This window comes from Dendropsophus ebraccatus, chromosome 6 (assembly GCF_027789765.1).
Source record: "Dendropsophus ebraccatus isolate aDenEbr1 chromosome 6, aDenEbr1.pat, whole genome shotgun sequence".
In the NCBI taxonomy this organism is placed as follows: domain Eukaryota; kingdom Metazoa; phylum Chordata; class Amphibia; order Anura; family Hylidae; genus Dendropsophus; species Dendropsophus ebraccatus.
This window is the reverse complement of record NC_091459.1, coordinates 104,261,665-104,283,699: the sequence shown is the minus strand read 5'-3', so window position 1 is coordinate 104,283,699 and position 22,035 is coordinate 104,261,665. Positions and strand designations below refer to the sequence as shown.

Below are 22,035 nucleotides of genomic sequence, written 5' to 3'. Positions count from 1 at the left end.
CCCACCCCCGCCTGTAGTAAGCCGGACCCCTCTCCTGTACTTATTCATTGTGCTGCTCTCTCTCCCCGGCCTGTAGTAAGCCGTACCCCTCTTCTGTACTTATTCATTGTGCTACTCTCTCTCCCCGGCCTGTAGTAAGCCGGACCCCTCTCCTGTACTTATTCATTGTGCTGCTCTCTCTCCCCGGCCTGTAGTAAGCCGTACCCCTCTTCTGTACTTATTCATTGTGCTACTCTCTCTCCCCCGGCCCGTAGCAAGCCGGACCCCTCTTCTGTACTTATTCATTGTGCTGCTCTCCCTCCCCCCGGCCTGTAGTAAGCCGGACCCCTCTCCTGTACTTATTCATTGTGCTGCTCTCTCTCCCCGGCCTGTAGTAAGCCGTACCCCTCTTCTGTACTTATTCATTGTGCTACTCTCTCTCCCCCGGCCCGTAGTAAGCCGGACCCCTCTCCTGTGCTTATTCATTGTGCTGCTCTCTCTCCCCGGCCTGTAGTAAGCCGTACCCCTCTTCTGTACTTATTCATTGTGCTACTCTCTCTCCCCCGGCCCGTAGCAAGCCGGACCCCTCTTCTGTACTTATTCATTGTGCTGCTCTCCCTCCCCCCGGCCTGTAGTAAGCCGGACCCCTCTCCTGTACTTATTCATTGTGCTGCTCTCTCTCCCCGGCCTGTAGTAAGCCGGACCCCTCTTCTGTACTTATTCATTGTGCTACTCTCTCTCCCCCGGCCCGTAGTAAGCCGGACCCCTCTCCTGTACTTATTCATTGTGCTGCTCTCTCTCCCCCGGCCCGTAGTAAGCCGGACCCCTCTCCTGTACTTATTTGCACTGTTCTCTTTGACTGTTTCCTCTGGTCGCCTGTTCAGCCCTCCTCTCTCCCACTCGTCGTCTCCTTCCTCTCCCTCCTCCCAGCTCTTTCTCACTCTTTTCTCCATATACTGCCTCTCTTGTTCCTGGCCTGGCACCTGCCCAGACTGTTAAGGGAAAGAAAACAGCCCAGGAACCTGCCAAATCTTTGAGCTGGGCTCCAGAGCTTGCCTGGAAGGGGTGGGGTGGCCTCCTGAGTCAACAACAGCCACCGACAGGTGCGGAAGCAATTCCGGCTAGGGTGGGGGAGCGAGAACCCCGAGACTGGACTGAGTCAAAATGCCAGTGCTGGTCTCCCTCCTGTAGCTGCTGCCTGCTCCCCAGAGAGAGAGGAAGTCGGTGTAATTTATACAACGTGGAGTGCACACAGCGGATACACACAGCACAGGATAAATATACAGCATCACCTGCCGGCAAGGTCATGCAAGAATGTAACCCCTGTGTGGACCGCAGTTCACCGCAGCACCATCCCCTTACCTCTCAGCACTCTTACATTAGTAACATTACTGCTGTTTCTGGAACTTGGAGTGTAAAGCAGGTAACCTTCATAAGACCCCTGTGTGGTTGGCAGATGGTGGCTCACCAGTTTACACAGAGAGTCATGCTCAGAAAATGTCAATGTTAGCACCAAATAGAGCTAGCTCTAAGGACTCATTCACACCTCTATAATTTTACAGATTTCAACATGGACATACCAGTAGAAGTCTATGGGTTCATCCGTAATTTGTGGATGTTACGAAGGTAACATTTATAACATCCTTCAAAAATACAGAACCGGAATTTCAGCTAGTGGTATAATTTTGTCCATTTCTACTTTTTTAAGTTCTTTCCAGTTTTACAGATTTGCAAAAAATATGGACGAATACAGACGCATTACAGATGCATTTTTAATTGCGGACTAAAAATTGCTTACATAGTATACAGTCTGCAATAAAAACGTGTGAATGTAGTATACAGTACACAAGGAAAACGTGTGAATATAGTATACAATGCACAATGAAAACGTATGAATGTAGTATACAGTACACAATGAAAACGTGAATGTAGTATACAGTAAACAATGAAAACGTGTGAATGTAGTATACAGTATGCAATGAAAACGTGTGAATGTAGTAAACAATACACAATGAAAACGTGTGAATGTATTATACAGTACCAGGGGCGTAACTAGAAATGGCTGGGCCCCATAGCAAACTTTTGATTGGGGCCCCCCCCTCCCTCGATCAATCAACCACTACGCCATCAACACACTCAGCTCTACACAGGTTTTGTACACCAAATACATTACAGTGCAGTTATATCAGGTGACTCACAGGGAATGTCTTCTCTGATCAGAGTTGTTTCCTTTTTATTTTCTTCTCCATCCTTCCTGGGCCATTATGAGAACTTCTCCGAGCCACGAATCCACAGAATCTGCCAGACAAACATATTAGGCTCCTTATACTGGCACCATCCTCATCTCTATACACACTGCACATCTGTATTGGCCCCTTTACACCCTCATTTAGTTGGTAGCCCTAACACTATGTGAGCCCCTTATAGTATATGCCCCTCTGTGTATTCCCCCTTACAGATGCCCCCGTGTTAGCTCCTTATAAATGATCCCCCTGTGCTTTCCATCCCCCTCATAGATGGTCCCCCATGTTGCCCCCCCTTATAGATGCCCCTCATGTTGTCCCCCTATAGATGCCCCCCTTGTGTTGTGCCCCTATAGATGCCCTCTCATTTGGTCCCCCTATAAATGCCCCTTATGTTGTCTCCCTAGAGATGGCCCCCTGTATAATCCCCCTATAGATGGCCCCTTGTAATATCCCCCATAGATGCCCCCCCTGTATTATCCCCCATAGATGCCACCCCACTGTATTATCCCCCATAGATGCCACCCCCCTGTATTATCCCCCATAGATGGCCCCCTGTATTATCCCCATAGATGCCCCCCTGTATTTTCCCCCATAGATGGCCCCCTGTATTATCCCCCATAGATGCCCCCCTGTATTATCCCCCATAGATGCCCCCCTGTATTATCCCCCATAGATGCCCCCCTGTATTATCCACCATAGATGCCCCCCTGTATATCCCCCATAGATGCGCCCTTTATATCCCCCATAGATGCCCCCCCTGTATTATCCTCCATAGATGCCCCCCCCTGTATATCCCCCATAGATGCCACCTGTATATCTCCCATAGATGGCCCCCTGTATTATCCCCCATAGATGCCCCCCCTTGTATTATCCCCCATAGATGCCCCCCTGTATTATCCCCCATAGATGCCACTCCCCTGTATTATCCACCATAGATGCCACCCCCCCTGTATTATCCCCCATAGATGGCCCCCTGTATTATCCCCCATAGATGCCCCCCCTGTATTATCCCCCAAAGATGCCACCCCCCCTGTATTATCCCCCATAGATGCCCCCCTTTATTATCCCCCATAGATGGCCCCCTGTATTATCCCCCATAGATGCCCCCCCCCCTGTATATCCCCCATAGATGATACATAGATGTATCATCCCCCTTTGCAAAGCAGATTAAAAAAACAAGGGGGGGCCCTTGCGCGTCCCGTCCTATCTACGGCAGCACAGGTACCAGAGAGCTCAGAGTCCGCCCCCCGGCCTGTACTTCCGGCACAGACGCTCCGTGCGCCGGAAGTACTAGCCCGGGCGGGCGCTGAGTCCGGTACCAGTGCTGCCCCCAGGTACCAGGACACCCCCGGACCCCAAACAGCTGCAGCACCCGGGAGGCCTGCTTGGCCGCCGGGTGCTACAGACTATGTCAGCTCCGGGGGCCCACGCCACGGGCCCCCTGATGCGGCGGGGCCCCGTAGCAGCCGCTACGGCTGCTACGGCGGTAGTTCCGCCCCTGTACAGTACGCAATGAAAATATGTAAATATAGTATACAGTACACAATGAAAAGTGTGAATGTATTATACAGTACACAATAAAAGGTGTGAATGTAGAATACAGTACGCAATGAAAATGTGTGGATGTAGTATACAGTACACAATGAAAACGTGTGAATGTATTATACAGTACACAATGAAAATATGTGAATGTAGTATACAGTACGCAATGAAAACGTGTGAATGTAGTATACAGTACACAATGAAAATATGTAAATGTAGTATACAGTACACAATGAAAACGTGTAAATGTAGTATACAGTACGCAATGAAAACGTGTGAATGTAGTATACAGTACGCAGTAAAAACGTAAATGTAGTATACAGTACACAATGAAAACGTGTGAATGTAGTATACAGTACACAATGAAAACATGTAAATGTAGTATACAGTACACAATGAAAACGTGTAAATGTAGTATACAGTACACAATGAAAACGTGTAAATGTAGTATACAGTACGCAATGAAAACGTGTGAATGTAGTATACAGTACGCAGTAAAAACGTAAATGTAGTATACAGTACACAATGAAAACGTGTGGATATAGTATACAGTACACAAAAAACTTGTGAATGTTGTATACAGTAAGCAGTAAAAACGTAAATGTAGTATACAGTACACAATGAAAACGTGTGAATGTAGTATACAATAAACAATGAAAATATGTGAATGTAGTATACAATACACAATGAAAATGTGTGAATGTAGTTTACAGTACGCAATGAAAATGTGTGAATGTAGTATACAGTACGCAAAAAACGTGTGAATGTTGTATACAGTACGCAGTGAAAACATGTAAATGTAGTATACAGTATGCAATGAAAACGTGTGAATGTAATATGCAGTACGCAATAAAAATGTGTGAATGTAGTATACAGTACGCATTGAAAACTTGTGAATGTAGCCTTAGGGTCCTATTACACAGGCCGATAAAGGTCTGATGAATACTGTAAATGAGCGCCGATCTGCTAGATCGGCACTCGTTTACTGGGCCTATTACACAGCCTGATAATTGTTTGGCAAGGGCTACATGGACATCGTTAGCGATGTCGTGGCCAAGGGATGCATGGACATAGTTGGCCTATTTCGTGGCCAAAATTAGCATATTGCCCCTCAAAAATGTTATATATGTAAGGGGAACTATCAGTAGGTTAGACAATGTAACCTGCTGATATGTTCCTATTGCATAGGAGACGCCGAGGAAGAAGGCATGTGTCTTACCTTCCTCCTCGGTGCTGTTCCAGTGCAGTCAGTCTTTTGCTCCTCGGTCCGGTGAGACCATTAGGAGCACTGGGGAAGCTGTTAGAAGCACTGCCCACCCCCATAGAGCAGTTCCGCACCTCCAGCCGGCCCGCCCCTTTATTATGATAATGAATGGAGTGGGCTGGCCGGGGTGGGCCAAATCAGGGCTATGGGGGCGGGCAGTGCTCCGAACAGCTTCCACAGTACTCCTAACTGTCTCACTGGACCATGGAGCAAAAGACTAATTGCACCAAAATGGCACCAAGGAGGAAGGTAAGAGACCTACCTTCCTCCTCAGCGTTTCCTGTGCAACAGGGACATATCAGCAGGTTACATTCATCTAATGATGCGTTTACACAGAAAGATTATCTGACAGATTATCTGCCAAAGATTTGAAGCCAAATCCAGGAGTGGATTTGAAAAGAGGAGAAATCTCAGGCTTTCCTTTTGACCTGATCTCTGTTTATAGTCTCTTCCTGGCTTTGGCTTCAAATCTTTGGCAGATAATCTGTCAGATAATCTTTCTGTGTAAATGGACTATATCCTGCTGATAGTTCTCCTTTAAACCAACAGGTATCAGAAAGTTATACAGATTTCTAATGGTGCATTTACACAGGCAGATTTATCTGACAGATTTTGGAAGCCAAAGCCAGGAATGGATTTGAAAAAAGGAGAAAGCTCAGTCTTTCCTTTATGACCCGTTCCCTGTTTATGGTCTGTTCCTGGTTTTGGCTTCAAAAATCTGTCAGATAAATCTGCCTGTGTAAGCGCACCATTAGTTACTTCTATTTAAAAATCAAGTACTTATCAGCTGCTGTATGTCCTGCAGGAAGTGTTGTATTCTTTTCAGTCTGACCGTGTTCTCTGCTGCCACCTCTGTCCATGACAAGAACTGCCCAGAGCAGGAGAAATTTTCTATTGGGATTTTCTTTTGCTCTGGTCATTTTCCTGTCATGGACAGAGGTGGCAGCAGAGAGCAGTGGATATAAGATAACGCTCACAGTGACCATGGCAGAGATAGGATCTTTAGTTGCATCAGATTCTTGAGAATGCCATGTCTGTAGGGACCTATTGGTGTGAACGACTCATATGGTATTATAGTATTGCTGACAGATATCTACAGTACACATAAGTAAAAACAATAATCCCTCACCCCCTGCACCCACTGTTATTGGGATCAGTAGACCAGAAGTGCATTTTGACTTGGGGTATTCTGGAAAGTTAGGGCTAGTTCCCTTTGCTCCCTATTTGTGCAGTACTACAGCCTCCGCAGCCTCCTTCACAAAGGCCTTATTAATTTAAGGAGCCAGATCTACATACATCAGGGTCATGTAGGGTGAAGTTCTCCGTCGGGTGAATGGATGGAATTGTGTGAAAGTAGAAACACCTCAAGATGAATTATCAGCAACTCATGAAGTGCAGGAATGGCTTTTCCCCTTGAGTTATAGCTCCGCGCGTTGCTGCTCTCATCGGGGGGACTGGTATGGCCCATACTGGAGAATAAATTATACTGCCGCTCTTATAGTGATAAAGATGTACTCTGAGCCCTGGGTTGACTCATAGTTTAGCCATTCCTCTGGATCCATTATAAATAACATGTATAAATTATAGCACCGCTGGTAAATGTAATGAATAGTATTAATACACTTATGTTAGGGTGGTAGTTGGCATTTATGAGGAAACCATGATAGAGAGGGCATACAAACACTATGCAAACATTGCTTGGCTCAGAGTCAATCCCAGAAGTAATGTGAGAGCCGGCAGGAGAATGTTATACATGGCGTCCCCTAGTAATCCTGTGTTTTATAACTCTTTGGGAGGGAAGATATTCCCTTCCCATAGATAGTAATATACAGAATGGATAATAAATCTTTTTTATATGGAAACAAAAACGTTGTAGTATGCTAATTCAGTATTATATATAACAGATGAACCTTTACATAGAGTAACCTGATTATTAAAGGGGCTGGCCACTTTCTAGTAGAATTGTTCAGTGTACAGTATTAGTTAGTGTACTCACAATACTTACTGCCAGCAGCTTCCTGTGTACCCCCATAGAGCTAAAATCAGACTTCTCCAGGCTGTACTGCCCTGCTCTGTGGTGAGTCTGTCTGTAAGATGGCTGACATGGAGGAGCATGTGACTATGCCCCACCCTCCAGTGTCCTCCATAGGCATATGCAGGCTCAGTGGTGGACACTGGGGGTGGGACATGGTCACATGCTTCTCCATGTAAGCAATCTTATGGACAGACTCACCACAGAGCAGGACAGCACAGCCTGGAAGATGAGTCTGATGTTAGCTCTATAAGGTACACAGGAAGCTGCTGTCAGTGCTGTGAGTACACTTACTAATACTGTACACTGAACTATTTTACTATAAAGTGGCCAACCCCTTTAAGTATGGTACTTCTATTTACTGCATTACAACTCTCCTTCCTTTTACACTGAATATGACTGGGGCTTATAATTGTCTATAGTGTCTGTTATTTCCTATATACAATACTTGTGTTCTCAGATCATATACTGTACCAATTATTGGTCACTGTATAAACAGAATAATAATTCCAGTTGTAAATATATGATACTTTGACAGAGAGTACCAGCCATTGACCCTGCCGGACTGACAGAAGGTGACGTATTATACAGTGATCTTCATAATCCTCACAATGATATATAATCTGAGGCATCTGGTCCACTGGGGGAAATATAAAGTGACAGCTTCCACAGAATCCATGATGCTTGTTTAGTAACTGTGATAAAAGACCATTATACTCTTTGAGGCACAGTTCACCAGAACACTTGATCCCAGAAGCTTAGCTACTCTTCATAGTCATTCTAATAGTACGGTACTTTGATTTATTGAAATAGAACATAATTATTGAAAGACAGATTGTCTCCCTGCTATTGTTCATATAGTGACACTTTATCTTTTACCATTTGCATTGTATATTTCTCTGGAACTAGTTAACTTTATATAGATCCGTATTGTAAACTGAACCATTCCTTTCACTGTTTCCTGCCTATCTTGTGCAGAGAGCAAGCCCCTTCAATCTAGGAACATATGGATTACAGATGCTAAATGACCTGCTTATGTTTCTGTATGCATGTCATTCATATGTTCATGTATATTCAGTCTAATGCTGAGTAGGTTGCCTGGTTTACATAGATTGTGGCGACAGATTTGAGGCCATCAAACTATTAACACTGCTACATAAATAGAGAGGGATTAGACCTATATTACTAACCATACTGCAAAAAAAACACAGAGAATAACTGTCACGCCGCCGCGACCTCTCTCTTCCCCATGCAGCCGCCGGGGTCCATGTGCAGGGACCCGGCGCTGCTACCTGTCTGGCCCCGGGGGGACGCCTTACCTCGCCCTGCTCCTGTCTCCGTCTGTGCCGGCCGGCGCGCGCGTCCCCGCCTCCTAGGGCGCGCGCGCGCCGGCTGTCTCAGATTTAAAGGGCCAGTCCGCCCCTAATTGGAAGTTGCACTAATCACTCCCTATAAATCCCAGCATGCCCCACCACTGGTGTTGGAGCCTCTACATGCTTCCCATAGCGTTTGGCCCAGCTCCCTGTTGTTCCTGACCTCAGTCCTTGTTCCTAGTCCCTGTCCGCTGTCCCGGTCCCTAGTCCCTGTCCGCTGCTTACCCATTGTTCCTGAGCACTGCCTGCCACCTGCGGTTACGCCTACAGACCTCTGCCTGCACTATCTTCTGCCTACTGCTGCTGCCACGCCTCGCCTGCTGTCACTAGCAACCAAGCCAGGGGTAGCGACCTGGGGGTCTCCTGCCGCAACAAGCCCATCCCTGGTGAAAACCAGCGGCCCCTTAGACTCCGCTCCCTGGTGCGGTTACCACCTTCGCTAGTGACGGTTCAGTGGACCCACGACTCCAGGCACTACAGTAGGCTCCAACCATGGATCCCGGCAAGGTGCCTGATGTCCGTGACGTAGCCAGAGTGGTCGCCCAACAGGCTCAACAAATCCAGCAACAGTCGCAGCAGATCCAGCAACTGACGGCCGCCTTACAGCAGCATACTACAGCCCTGCGCTCATCACCTCCTGCAGCCTCTTCGAGACTTCGACTGGCTCTCCCGAGTAAATACGGAGGCGATCCCAAGTTGTGCAGAGGATTCCTGACTCAATGCACCAGGCACATTGAACTTTTAATTAGTCAGTTTCCCAACGAGCGCTCTAAAGTGGCTTTCATCATCAGCCTATTGGAGGGTAGAGCTCTGGCTTGGGCCATGCCGCTGTGGGACCGAGATGATCCTGTTGCTGCCAATCTCAGAACCTTCCTGGCCGAGTTTCGCTCTGTCTTTGAGGAACCTGCCCGTGCATCTTCGGCTGAGACTGTGCTTCTCAATCTCTCTCAAGGAAGTTCCTCTGTTGGCGACTGCACCATCCAGTTCCGCACCCTGGCTTCAGAATTAGACTGGAATGAGGCCGCTCTAATAGCCACCTTCAAGAAGGGCCTGTCCAGTCGGGTGAAAGACGTGCTCTCCGCCCGAGATCTTCCTACCTCCTTGAACGCTCTCATTCTACTGGCTACCAAAGTCGACAACCGGTTTTCCGAGAGAGAGGCGGTGGCTCTGATCACTTCCGTCCTCAGCGTCCGGGAAACGCTCGCACCTAGGTCCTGCCTCCCTAGGTGTGAATGCTACCTCTCCAAGGTTGTCTATGCCAGTCTCCATCCAGACACCCTCAGGACAAACGCACCAGACTACTGCCTTCATCGACTCTGGGTCTTTAAGCAGTTTCATTTCAGCCACATTGGTCCAAAGATGGGGGCTACCCGTGACCCAGCTAGCCCGATCCCTGTCTATCTCCTCGGTCACGGGCGAGACTCTTACCGAAGCTGTACACTACCAGACTGCACCTCTAGTCCTCCAGGTGGGCGCCTTACATGAGGAGAAGATCTCCTTCTATGTCTTGCGCCATTCCTCTTCCGACATCCTGCTGGGCCTCCCTTGGCTGCAATTACATACCCCTAAGCTAGACTGGAGAACCGGGGAGATTCTCAGTTGGGGTCTGGACTGTCCTAACCGGTGTCTGAAGCCTCCTCAGCCCAAGTGCTCTATGACGTCACCTGACTCCGTCAAGCCTCTACCCCGCCTACCGGCAGAATACCAAGACTTGGCTGACGTCTTTTCTGCCAAAGAGGCGGACTCTCTACCCCCTCACCGGACGTATGATTGTCCCATAGACCTACTTCCTGGAACTTCTCCTCCACGAGGTCGGGTGTACCCTCTCTCCGTACCCGAGACTGAGGCCATGTCCTCCTACATCCGGGAGAACCTACAGAAGGGTTTCATCCGCAAATCCACGTCCCCTGCTGGCGCAGGATTCCTCTTTGTGCAGAAGAAGGACGGTTCTCTCCGCCCATGCATAGACTACCGGGGCCTAAATAAGGTGACTGTCAAGAACTGATATCCTCTTCCGCTTATCCCCGAACTATTCGACCGTCTCCGTGGAGCCAAGATCTTCTCTAAGCTGGACCTCAGGGGAGCGTACAATTTAATCTGTATTCGTGAAGGAAACTAATGGAAGACCGCTTTTAACACTAGAGATGGGCACTATAAATACCTGGTCATGCCATTCGGCCTATGCAATGCCCCAGCGGTCTTCCAGGCATTCGCCAACGACATATTCCGTGACCTCCTCTATGTCTGCGTCATCGTCTATCTTGATGACATTCTGGTCTTCTCCCCTGACCAGCAGACTCACGTGACACAAGTACGTCAGGTCCTACGAAGACTACGGGCCAACCATTTTTACGCCATGCTGGAGAAGTGCGTTTTCCATCAGCGCAGCCTTCCGTTTCTTGGGTACATTGCCTCCGACCGGGGTCTACAAATGGATCCAGCCAAACTCTCAGCTGTTCTCCAGTGGCCACGTCCTGTGGGACTCAGAGCTATCCAACGCCTCCTAGGATTTGCCAACTACTATCTGCAGTTCATCCCACATTTCTCTACCCTGGTGGCACCCATTGTAGCTCTCACTAAGAAGAAGGCGGATCCCAGGCATTGGCCACCTGAGGCCGAGCAAGCCTTCACTAGCCTAAAGTCTGCCTTTGCCTCTGCTCCTGCTCTAGTCCGCCCGGATGCCACCAAGCCGTTTTCACTTGAGGTCGACGCATCGTCAGTGGGTGCTGGAGCTGTCCTCTCGCAAAGGGACGCATCAGGCAAGACAAGAACCTGTGGGTTCTTCTCAAAGACTTTCTCCCCTGTCGAGAGGAACTATACTATTGGTGACCAAGAACTCTTGGCGATTAAGTTGGCACTGGAGGAGTTGCATCATCTCCTAGAGGGGGCTAGGCATCCGGTCAACATCTACACGGACCACAAGAACCTTCTCTACCTCCAATCGGCCCAACGCCTCAATCCCCGGCAGGCCAGGTGGTCGCTCTTCTTCTCACGATTCAACTTCATCATTCATTTCCGTCCGGCTGAGAAGAACGTGAAAGCCGATGCACTTTCCCGAGCCTCTGATGTTATGGGGCAAGAGGAATCCCCTCGCCACATTATACCTCCCGATCGCCTAGTGCCAGTCGCCACCTCTACTCTTCAGAGAGTGCCTCCCGGAAAGACCTATGTGTGCCCTGCACTTCGAAGACGAATTTTGAAGTGGGGTCATTCCTCTTTGGTGGCCGGGCATCCGGGAACTCAAAGGACCGGGCAATTGATCTCCCGTCAATACTGGTGGCCCAGCCTACTTCAAGATGTCAAGGACTTTGTGGCTTCCTGTACCATCTGTGCCAGGAACAAGTCCTCCCATCTAAGACCTGCCGGCCTACTACAGCCCTTGCCAGTTCCAGACCGTCCCTGGTGCCATATAGGCATGGACTTTGTCACAGACTTGCCTCCATCTGCGGGTAACACTGTTATTTGGGTTGTCCGGTCTGATACGCAGTGTGAACATAGCCTTAAAGTGTAAATGTCATTTAACTGTCACATAGAAATTAATAGTACAAGTGATTTTAAGAATCTCTGTTATAGGTTTTATTAAGCAAAAGCATTACCTTCTGTACTCAAAAAGCTGTTTTTCAGCCTCCCCCTTTCACTTCAGAAGAAGCAGGTTTGCTGCGTCCATTGTAGTTTATGAGGAGGGGAGGGGTCGAGAGTGGTGAGTAAGCAGGTAGACAAGGGAAACAGCCCATGTATAGGAGGCAGCACCTCACCGCCCAGCAATCTTATCACCAAGTTTCTAGACTAGCACTGAGCAGACATGTGAATTCAGCCTTTTAAGTGCCCAGACAGTCTCCGAACTGCAGGGCTGTCTCCTCTTCCGGCTCACTCATCGCCCCGGCCCCTCCCCCCTCATAGGTTATAATGGACACAGCAAACCCGTCTTCACTTTGCTCCTCTGCAATGTAGACGACTTTGCCTTATTATGCACAGATGAGTGAAAGGGGAGGCTGCATTGCAGTTTTTGGAGTAAAGAAAGAGACTTTTTTACCTAATAAAACCTATTACAAAATTTCTTAAAATTTACCTGTGCTATTGATTTCTGCAAAAATATTTAGAATAACACACGATGCTCAGGTTAATAAGCGGCTGTCAGACATCTCTTTTAATGATTTATCACCTGGTTGAACAAAGGATTGGACATGTTAAATAGTTAAAGAGGAACTATCAGCAGGTTAGATGAATCTTACCTGCTAATAGCCTCTATTAAGAGCACTGTTAGGAGCACTGCCCTGCCCCCATCACGCCGATCCAGCCTGCCAGATTGATTATCATTAGAAGGACCAGGTTGGCTTGGCGCAATGGAGGCAGGGCAGTGCTCCTATGGGTGCTCCAGGCCATGGATTCTGTTTCTTTTTTCTATTGAAAAATAAATAAATAAAACATTCATGCTTGGCGGATCTGAACAAGCAAGTTTATTGAGAAAAGTACTATGCCAGTTATAGTTAGCCATGCATTATACTGCTACTGAGGAGGGGTCCTCTATGAAGTTTTGTGCCCAGGGGCCTCCATCAGTTTTGATTTGGCCTTGCAGCCTAGTCATTTAGCAGCCAGAGTATGGCAGACTTCAGTTACTGTCTATTTAACTCATTCTGTATGTGTATTTCAGCGCCTGGAACATACAGTCCTGAATCCAGAAACTGCAGCTGAAGAGAGAGTATTGAGTGTTCGCAGTGCCGAAGGCGTGAAGGACACACTCACCCCTGTACCTGCCCGGATCCGAGAAATTATCACCCAGAATCTGAGCGAAGACTCCAGCCAAAGTAAGTTTAGTTTGTCATCTAAAGTCCTGCTGTCAGCCCACTCTCTGCAGGGACAGTATAGGGAAAAATCACTGTCAGTACTTTTATCCATGTACAACTATATAATAAATCACCTAACTGTTTCCTCATTTCGAAGGATACACAGACCCATATCCTGATGTCAGCTGGAAGGAGGAAAACAGATCTCTGCAAGATGAATTATTTCGTTTGAAAGACTTACTGGCACTAACCCGTGCTGAACGCGATGACCTTACCATCAAGAACCATGCTTTAAGTGAAAAGGTAAAGAAGACAGACGTGTGTTTGTGAGCATACAGAAAAGCGCGAGCTGTAGGTCAGGATCACACTAAACCTGACCATACACTTGAAATAGCTTCTGGACAACAGCCCTTTCTCCCAATTCCAGCATAGACGTGCTCGTTCTACTGAGGAGTCATGTTTACATCAGTGTTGACAGGAGAATACACGCCTGCCACTTACTTCTTAAAGCGACAAGGGATAAGGCATGTTAAAATTTAACATGCGACATGGGCTTTTTTCTGTGAAGAAATATCATATATTGTCCTCTCTAGATGACTGAGAATATGAGGACCAGATTAGAGCTTTACCAGTCATATTACAAAAACATTGTCATGCTAAAATTAGTAAAACAGCAGCACACTAGCATTTATAGTACCAGCACTCGAAAACATATTGTCCCATTGAGATCCTAAAGTAAAGAGGACTTAAGATCCACTGTATAACCAATAATTTTATTCTGATATCCATTTTTCCATTTCCCCTTTAATATAAAGTACACATTTTAGAATCGTCAAAGAATTATTTGTTGGGCTGTGTTTTACAGTGTAAGGCTATGTTCACACTACGTAAAAGTACGGCCGTTGTTGCTGATGGCAACAACGGCCGTACTTTTACCACGGTGGAACAATGCCTGTTGTTCTATGGGATCCCGGCCAGAGCGTACACACATCGTGTGCGCTCCGGCCGGGATCCCATACGCCGCCGCAAACAACTGACATGTCAGTTTTCTGCGGGCAGAATTTAGTGAATTCCGGCCGCAGAAAGACCTGTCAGTTCCGCACAGTGAAGCGAGCGGCTCCGGCCGCTTGCTTCACTGTGGGCTATGGGAAGCTCTGATGCTCTGATGAAGGATCATCCAGCCAGTACTTAAGATGATCCGGCCAGAGAACGTCCGTTCCGTGACCCAGCCGGGGTCACGGAACGGCCGGCCTCTTACGTAGTGTGAACATAGCCTAAGGTAAGTTTATGTTTTCTTTAGTGCAGTCTTCTAAGCTATACAGCAAAAAAGACACAATGACATGTACCAGTTGAGGGGACGCTAAAAGGACACTTGGCCTCCATCTAAGGAATGGGGGCTTATTGATACTTTTAACATATGCAAAAGGAACTTTTCAGCCGCATACAGCTCTTGCACTTTGTAAACGCAGTTGGGATATAGCCTCAAGCTTAAAGCAAATGTACCAGTAGTACATTCGCTTTAAGTTTTTCACATGGATAGAACAGTGTCGGCATGGGGAAGGCGGTGGCGCAGTCTTTTTTTTTTTTTTAACTGCTTCCCGGTTCCCATGTAAGGTGCCATTATATTCCCGGCCACCGGCCTCAGGTGAAGCACTGGAGGTGGGCCGGTCCGCCCCCAGTAGGAGGAAACCCCCGCCCTTCTATGAGGCATCTGCATTAGAATCAGCCGCATCACAGAAGGGCGAGGGTTCCCTCCCACTGGGGGCGGCTGGCATGCCTCCAGTGCTTCAGTCCCAGCCAGTCCCTGGGAATAGAATGGTAGCGTACGCAGTAACTGGGCAACGGTTCAAAAAAAGGACCGCAGCATCGGATTCCAGGCGTAGGCACTGTTCTATCCATGTGGACAAGATTAAAGCAAATGTACTGCTGGCACATTCGCTTTAATAATGGCAGTGTGTCATTAGAAAATGACCTGTTGCTCAAATCAAGTTTTTATGTTAAACATACAGTATATTTAAAGAATATTTGTAGGTTCTTTTTTTTTTTTTTTTTTACTATCTAGATTAAAATAATCCTGATGCAGTTTTCATTCTCACTACTAGGCCTAAAATTAAGCAAAGACTTTCTGTTCTTTCTGGAGTGATAAGGCGCTGTGCGCCTCTTAGTTAATACAGCGATGGAAAAGGGTGTGTTGCCTAATTTAAGACCGGCGTACGAGTACTCCAGTCTTCACAAATCCCCCGCTTACAGTGTATATTGCAAATCACAACCCCTGTTGATTTCTTTAAAAGGGCCTATGTTCACACAACTTACTTTTTATGAAATGAACACTACGTTCTTTTCATACTGCAATGAAATACATTAAAGTCAATGCAACAACGGCCTTTGTTTTCACACAATGTATTGCACAACAAGCATTCTTTTGAGTGCCAAACAATGACCATTGTTCAATGCATTGTGTGAAAACAACGGCCATTGTTTTAATAGAAAACAACAACCTTTCTTGTAAAAAGTAAGTTGTGTGAACATAGCCTTATAACATAGTACATCTGGTTTATTGGTGCTTGGTTCTGCCTAACAGTAATTCAGGAAAAATATCTGAAAATAGTCCTTACAACTAGGAGACATATCATTTGGTGTTCCTTCGTTGGAAACACAGTGTAAGATGGCTCGTGTACAGATTTTTTTTTTCATTATGTTTTTTAATATCTTAAACGTTTTCATAGTGCAGTATGAAGTGTCTCTGGTCATTAGAGAAATCTGATCCTGGATCACAGCTACTCAACAAAGAACATCTCCTAAAAAAAGTAACACAGATGGACTGCAGCAAGAGGCTGGGAGTAATAATAATACTACTAATAATAATCCCTTTATTTATATAGCACCAACATAATCTGCAGAGCTGTAAAGCGCTTGTCATTATTCGCATCAGTCACATCCCCCTTTCCCAGTGGGGCTTACAATTCAGATTCTATATTAACTTTTTAGTATGTTTTTAGAGTGTAAAAAAAAAGGCCTAAGTACGCGAAGGAAACTCATGCAAACACAGGGTGAACATAAATGTAAAATTTGCCATTAGTGGAACTTAAACCCAGGACCCCAGTGCTGCGAGACAATAGATCTAACTACTGAGATACCATGCTGCCCACAAATGTAAGAACTTATTTCAACTCCCCACTACTGTATGGTAACTATATTGTGCTCTTTATAGAGCTGTATTATGGGAATAATCTCCCCACGGACAGATGATGTTGCCTAAACCATAAGTCTTTTGTAAAGTGTATAGTACCTTCTCTCCACCCCATGAGCCTTGATTGATAGATGTTCCCAAATGGACCCAAAGATGTATCAGTTGTCAGTAGTTTCGGATCCGTAATCACGGTTCAATTTAGAGCACATTGATTTATATTGGGCTATTCACACTGTCCGTGTTAATTTAATTTGTAATCCATTTTGTAAAAAAAAAAAAAGGACATGTCCTAGTGCGGATTGTGATTGCAGTATGGATTACCAATAATCTATGGGATTCGTATTTTTACGAACATCACGGATGTCACATCTATGACGTCCATAAAAACACGGATCAAATCTATGCAAACTAGTACTATTTACATTTACGGATGATTTTCCACGGATCATGGAGAAAAAATAGTGTGAGGTTTTGCGGCCCAGTTAAAGTGTTACTGTCATAGAGACATGTTAAAAGTTTGGGTACTGAAACCACAACTGATGGCTAGAATGAGACAGCAGTAGGACTCCGCTAAGCCCTTTTACCCCTTACCTTACTGCATGACATTGGCTCATAGATTTTCTATAGAGCCTGTTTCCTACAGTAAGTAATTTCTCTGGGTTCTTCTCCCTATTTGTTTTATCGACTGCTGGGGGGGGGGGGGGGGGGCTCAGCACCCAGATCCCGCCAATTAAGACTTTTGACATGTCTCTATAACATATTAAAAGTTTTAAAAACATTTAAAAATGATATACACTTCCTATTTGTCATTTTGCCCTTTATTTTATTTGCCCATGTAAACAACAGTTTCATTGACAGAAGAACAAAGGTATCCTAGCTTGTGATCCAAGAACTCTGCCTATGTTTCTGAAATCCTCCAGGGTCGGAATAAAGCATAATATTATTCTGATGATCTGTCACTGAGAATCTGTAAGACAAAAACTGCTGTAAATCTCTCCAAGTAAAGGGAGCATTTGAGTCACAGTTCCGTGGATTAAACATTAGTCCAATAATAACTCTCCAAAATTTTTAACGAGACTGGCACCACTCTTTGTAAGTTCCCCAAACTTCTCCCACAATGCCATCTGCTTGTCATACACATCTTGACTTAAGCTGAGACTCTGCGCTCGTGTGCTGTGTCAGTCCTTGGCAGTCTACCATAAGCCTAGCGCACTGACGACAAGGCCCTTGACTGCTTAGTGACCTTGTCCCTCACACCAGATCTCGCAGCTGCACCTCTCTGCTCCCCCCATGGGGCCAGATTCCCACCTTCCCAAGCAGAATTAACGCTCTCTCATAACAGCACTAAATAAACTGTCTGGCTGTTAACAACCCAGTGGGAGCGCTGCCCTCCCCGCAAACACTTTCCCAGGGACGTGTGATCTCCGACTCCCATCCCTTCCCCCCACAGCTCCCCTCAAGCAACACAGGAGACGTCAAGACTTCACACTTTCAAACAGAAATGCTTATATAGTGACACATTTTATTGGACAACATAAATATTTCTCTACGGATTTGGTTCAACATGAATGTTTTATATCAGATTGAAAGCTGTCAAGCTAATAATTATTTCCAAACAGTTTTAGTGCCATTTAGCCACTAATTGACCCCCGCGGCAATGTTTTTGTATCCTCTGGCACAAAAAGGTCGCTGTACGTGGCTGCTTTAGCGGGCATTTCTCTTAAAGTGGAATTTTTAGTTGTAAAATTGCCTAGAGGGGGGGTTAAAGGTATGATTCACTAAATATAAAAGTAACTATTAAGATCAATCTGTCTTTATGTGAGCATTAAAAAACAGTACAAATTCAGGCTGATGGCGCCAGCGGGTAACTGAGGAAACATCAAAATGGGCCCTAATGGGTCTAAATTTAGACTTAAAGAGAAACAGAACAGCTCTGATGTTCTGATGGGGTTTAGTGAGGTGAGAGATTGTAGGCATAGAGGCAGGAAAAGGCAAGTTATTCACGGGACAAGCACATAGGCCTGAAGTAATGTACAAAGATTGATGAAGAATTCCTGCAAAGTGGACCCGTTCAGCTGGGAATCATTGCTGCTTCTTATGGGACCAGACACCTAAGATAGCAGTTCTTTGCTTCTGGAGTATTGGTTAACGCATGTGCCGCAATACAAGGCACTGTTCTACATGGGATGGTGGTATCTTTCTCCCTTATAAGTAATGTTTCTAGGCGAAAATTACATCCATAACATGGCATCCTCCATTCTACATGAATTTTTATTTATCGTTTTCATACAAAATCTGACTAAAGAAATCACTGGAGGAAATATAGATGTAGAGTAGGGCCATATAAATCTACGGGTTGTCTAACACAGCTGTATAAAACTCTTGTACAGACCCATAATATTGCCCCTGTTGACTGCTGTTAAGGCGCAGATACACATTAGAGAAAAGTCTGTGGCGGACTATAGTGGCCCCCGAAATATTATGTTAGGGGAGAGAAAGGTTGGGCATGTTGGATTTCAACTATCTGGTTCTGGTTGCTGCTTAACCTTCCACTCTCCATAGAGGACACATAAATGTTTGACCAGGCCAAACATACATGTGCATAGGGAGTTCGGGAGAGAAAGCTTTTTAATGGGGTTATCCAGTATTTGTAAACTTTTTAAATGTTGCTGCCCATACATAAAACATAACAGACATCTTATGCTTACCTCACTGCCCTCCCCCGTGTCCTCCTGCAATGTCTTTGAGTCTAACAGCCGCTGCCACTTCTTCAGACAAACTCCTCTTGGTAGTGACAGGCTGCTCAACCAACCACTGTCTGTGACAGCTGTGATTGGCTGAGCAGGCTGTCACTGCCAAGATGAGTTTGTCTGCAGAAGTGGCAGCGGCTGCGGTCAGCTGGGGACTCAGAAGATGTTTTATGTAAGGGTAGCAAAATATAAAAAGTTTATAAATGCCGGATAACCTCTTTAAAGCGACTCTGTACCCACAATCTGACTCCCCAAAACCACTTGTACCTTCGGATCGATGCTTTTAATCCAAGATCTGTCCTGTGGTCAGTTCGGCAGGCTATGCAGTTATTGTCCTAAAAAAAACCTTTTAAACTGGCAGCCCTGTGTCAAACGGCTGTGGCCTAGAATATCTGTGCCCTAGCCTTGCACCACCCCTCCGTCCCTCCTCCCCACCCTCTTCATCATTAGGAATGCTCCAGGCAGACTTTCTACTATTCATCACCTGTGTTTGCACGGCACATGGGCTGAATCGTTAAGCCACCTGTGCTCGCTTGCTCCTCGTTCCCGGCTTGCTGCTACCGCTATCACACGCTGCAGCAGCGTGCGGGTGAGTGCGGGAGGGGCCGCGGGGAGCTGCGGGGGGGGGGGCTGCCCGGGTGATCACTAGATTGTCTAGGCTGCCCATAGAGGATAGTGGCGGTCTGCTGCCACCGCTCCTATTCCACGGAGCGACGGCAGCAGATCGCTGCTATCACAGTCGTTTGTTTTTCAACATGGTTGAAAGACAAACGACTGCAACGATCAGCCAACATGATCGATGTCGGCCAGGGGCGTAGCTAGGGGTTCAGCCTAGGGGGGGCGAGTGAGTCTGAGTGGGCCCCCAACCAAGGTTACCCATAGGAAACCTCAGCAGGTGACAAGGATTTCTGAATAATAAAGGGAATATTGTTCTACATTTCTGATAGTGAATAAGAATAAAGAGCCGTGTAAGAGGCTTCTACATCTGGAATATAGAACCGCAAAAAAGTAAAAGGGCTTAAGATTAGAAAAATATAGCTACCTTCTTCCACAGACAGCACCACTCTTGTCCTCAGTTTGTGTGTGGTATTCAACTAAAGTGAATGGAGCCAAGTTGTGATACCACACACAACCTAAGAGCAGGGGTGGCGCTGTTTTTGGAAGAAAACAATTATGCTGTTTTTCTTTTAATTCTGGAGAACCCTTTTAACCAGATTATCTTTGCCTAAAAATAATAGTGGTATAGGTAATAAGCTTTTAGACATCTATCTATCTATCTATCTATCTATCTATCTATCTATCTATCTATCTATCTCCTGTCTGTCTATCTATCTATCCATCTATCTCCTGTCTGTCTGTCTATTTATCTATCTATCCGTCTATCTGTCTATCTATCTATCTATCTATCTATCTCCTGTCTGTCTATCTATCTATCCATCTATCTCCTGTCTGTCTGTCTATCTGTCTATCTATCTATCTATCTATATATCACTCCATCTGTCTGTCTGTCTACCTCTCTGTCTATCTATCTATCTCCTATCTATCATCTATCTATCTCCTGTCTGTCTGTCTGTCTGTATGTATGTCTGTCTGTCTGTCTGTCTATCTATCTATCCATCATACTGAGTACAAATGCTGGAAAAGCTGGGTGACCTCCATTATACTGACTACAGGATACTGGAAAAGCTGGGTGACCTCCATTATACTGAATACAAGATTCTGGAGAGCTGGGTGACCTCCATCATACTGACTACAGGATACTGGAAAGGCTGGGTGACCTTCATTATACTGACTACAGGATACTGGAAAAGCTGGGTGACCTCCATTATACTGACTACAGGATACTGGAAAAGCTGGGTGACCTCCATTACACTGACTACAGGATACTGGGAAAGCTGTGTGACCTCCATTATACTGACTACAGGATACTGGAAAAGCTGGGTGACCTCCATTACACTGACTACAGGATACTGGGAAAGCTGGGTGACCTCCATTATACTGACTACAGGATACTGGGAAAGCTGGGTGACCTCCATTATACTGACTACAGGATACTGGGAAAGCTGTGTGACCTCCATTATACTGAATAGAAGATTCTGGAAAGCTGTGTGACCTCCATCATACTGAGTACAAGATGGTCCCAGAGCTGTGTATATATATATATATATATATATATATGGCTCCTCCTGATTATTTGGTCATATATATACTGTATATAGCTGCTGTGTCTGGTCAGTGGTGTGGGTGGGTGGTTGTGTGTCTGTGTCTGTCTGTGTGTTGTCACTCCTCTCACAGTACCTGACACCTTCCAGCGCTCAGCAGCCTCACTTACTGTCAGAGCTGCTGCTGGATGACTTCAGTCCCTCTCTGGCAGCCATGGACGGCAGGATCCCTCCAGCTGCTGGTCCCTCCCCACACATGTCTGTAGTGGCCGGGGCCTCCAAGAAGCCAACAGCACCTGGCAATAGCGGGCCCCCTCAGCTGTCGGATGCCGTGCCCGGCCAGGGCTGGATGTTTTTCCTGCTTCTTCCTCACACGCTGCTGCTTCTCCCCTCCCCCTCACTGTCCTACAGAGTGTGGTATGAGGGGGAGGGGCCAGCAGCAGCTTGTGAGGAAGAAGCAGGGAGAAGATCCAGCCCTGGCCGGGCACGGCATCCGACAGCTGAGGGGGCCCGCTATTGCCAGGTGCTGTTGGCTTCTTGGGGGCCCCGGCCAGGACAGACATGTGTTAAGGCTGTCTGCAAAAGCAATAGCTTTTGCAGACAGCATTAACTGTCTGAGACCTTAGTGGGCCCCTGCCTGAGTGGGCCCGGGGGCGACCGCCCCCTTTGCCCCCGCCTATTTTCGCTACTGATGTCGGCTGATCGTTGCCTTC

The 22,035-nt window shown here is 46.4% G+C and overlaps 1 protein-coding gene across 3 annotated transcripts in view; it reads left to right on the top strand.

Moving 5' to 3' along the window:
* The window catches only part of LOC138795849 (rootletin-like), a 93,278-nt gene that overhangs the window by 13,209 nt on the left and 58,034 nt on the right, over nucleotides 1-22,035 (top strand). For 2 of the 3 annotated variants that reach the window (XM_069975486.1, XM_069975483.1), the window contains exons 2-3: nucleotides 13,088-13,241; nucleotides 13,378-13,523. In XM_069975486.1, coding sequence (XP_069831587.1) covers nucleotides 13,088-13,241; nucleotides 13,378-13,523 — 300 coding nt within the window. Of the gene's footprint in view, nucleotides 1-5,242; nucleotides 5,281-13,087; nucleotides 13,242-13,377; nucleotides 13,524-22,035 lie in introns of those variants that run through there. The other variant, XM_069975485.1, reaches the window with a different exon arrangement.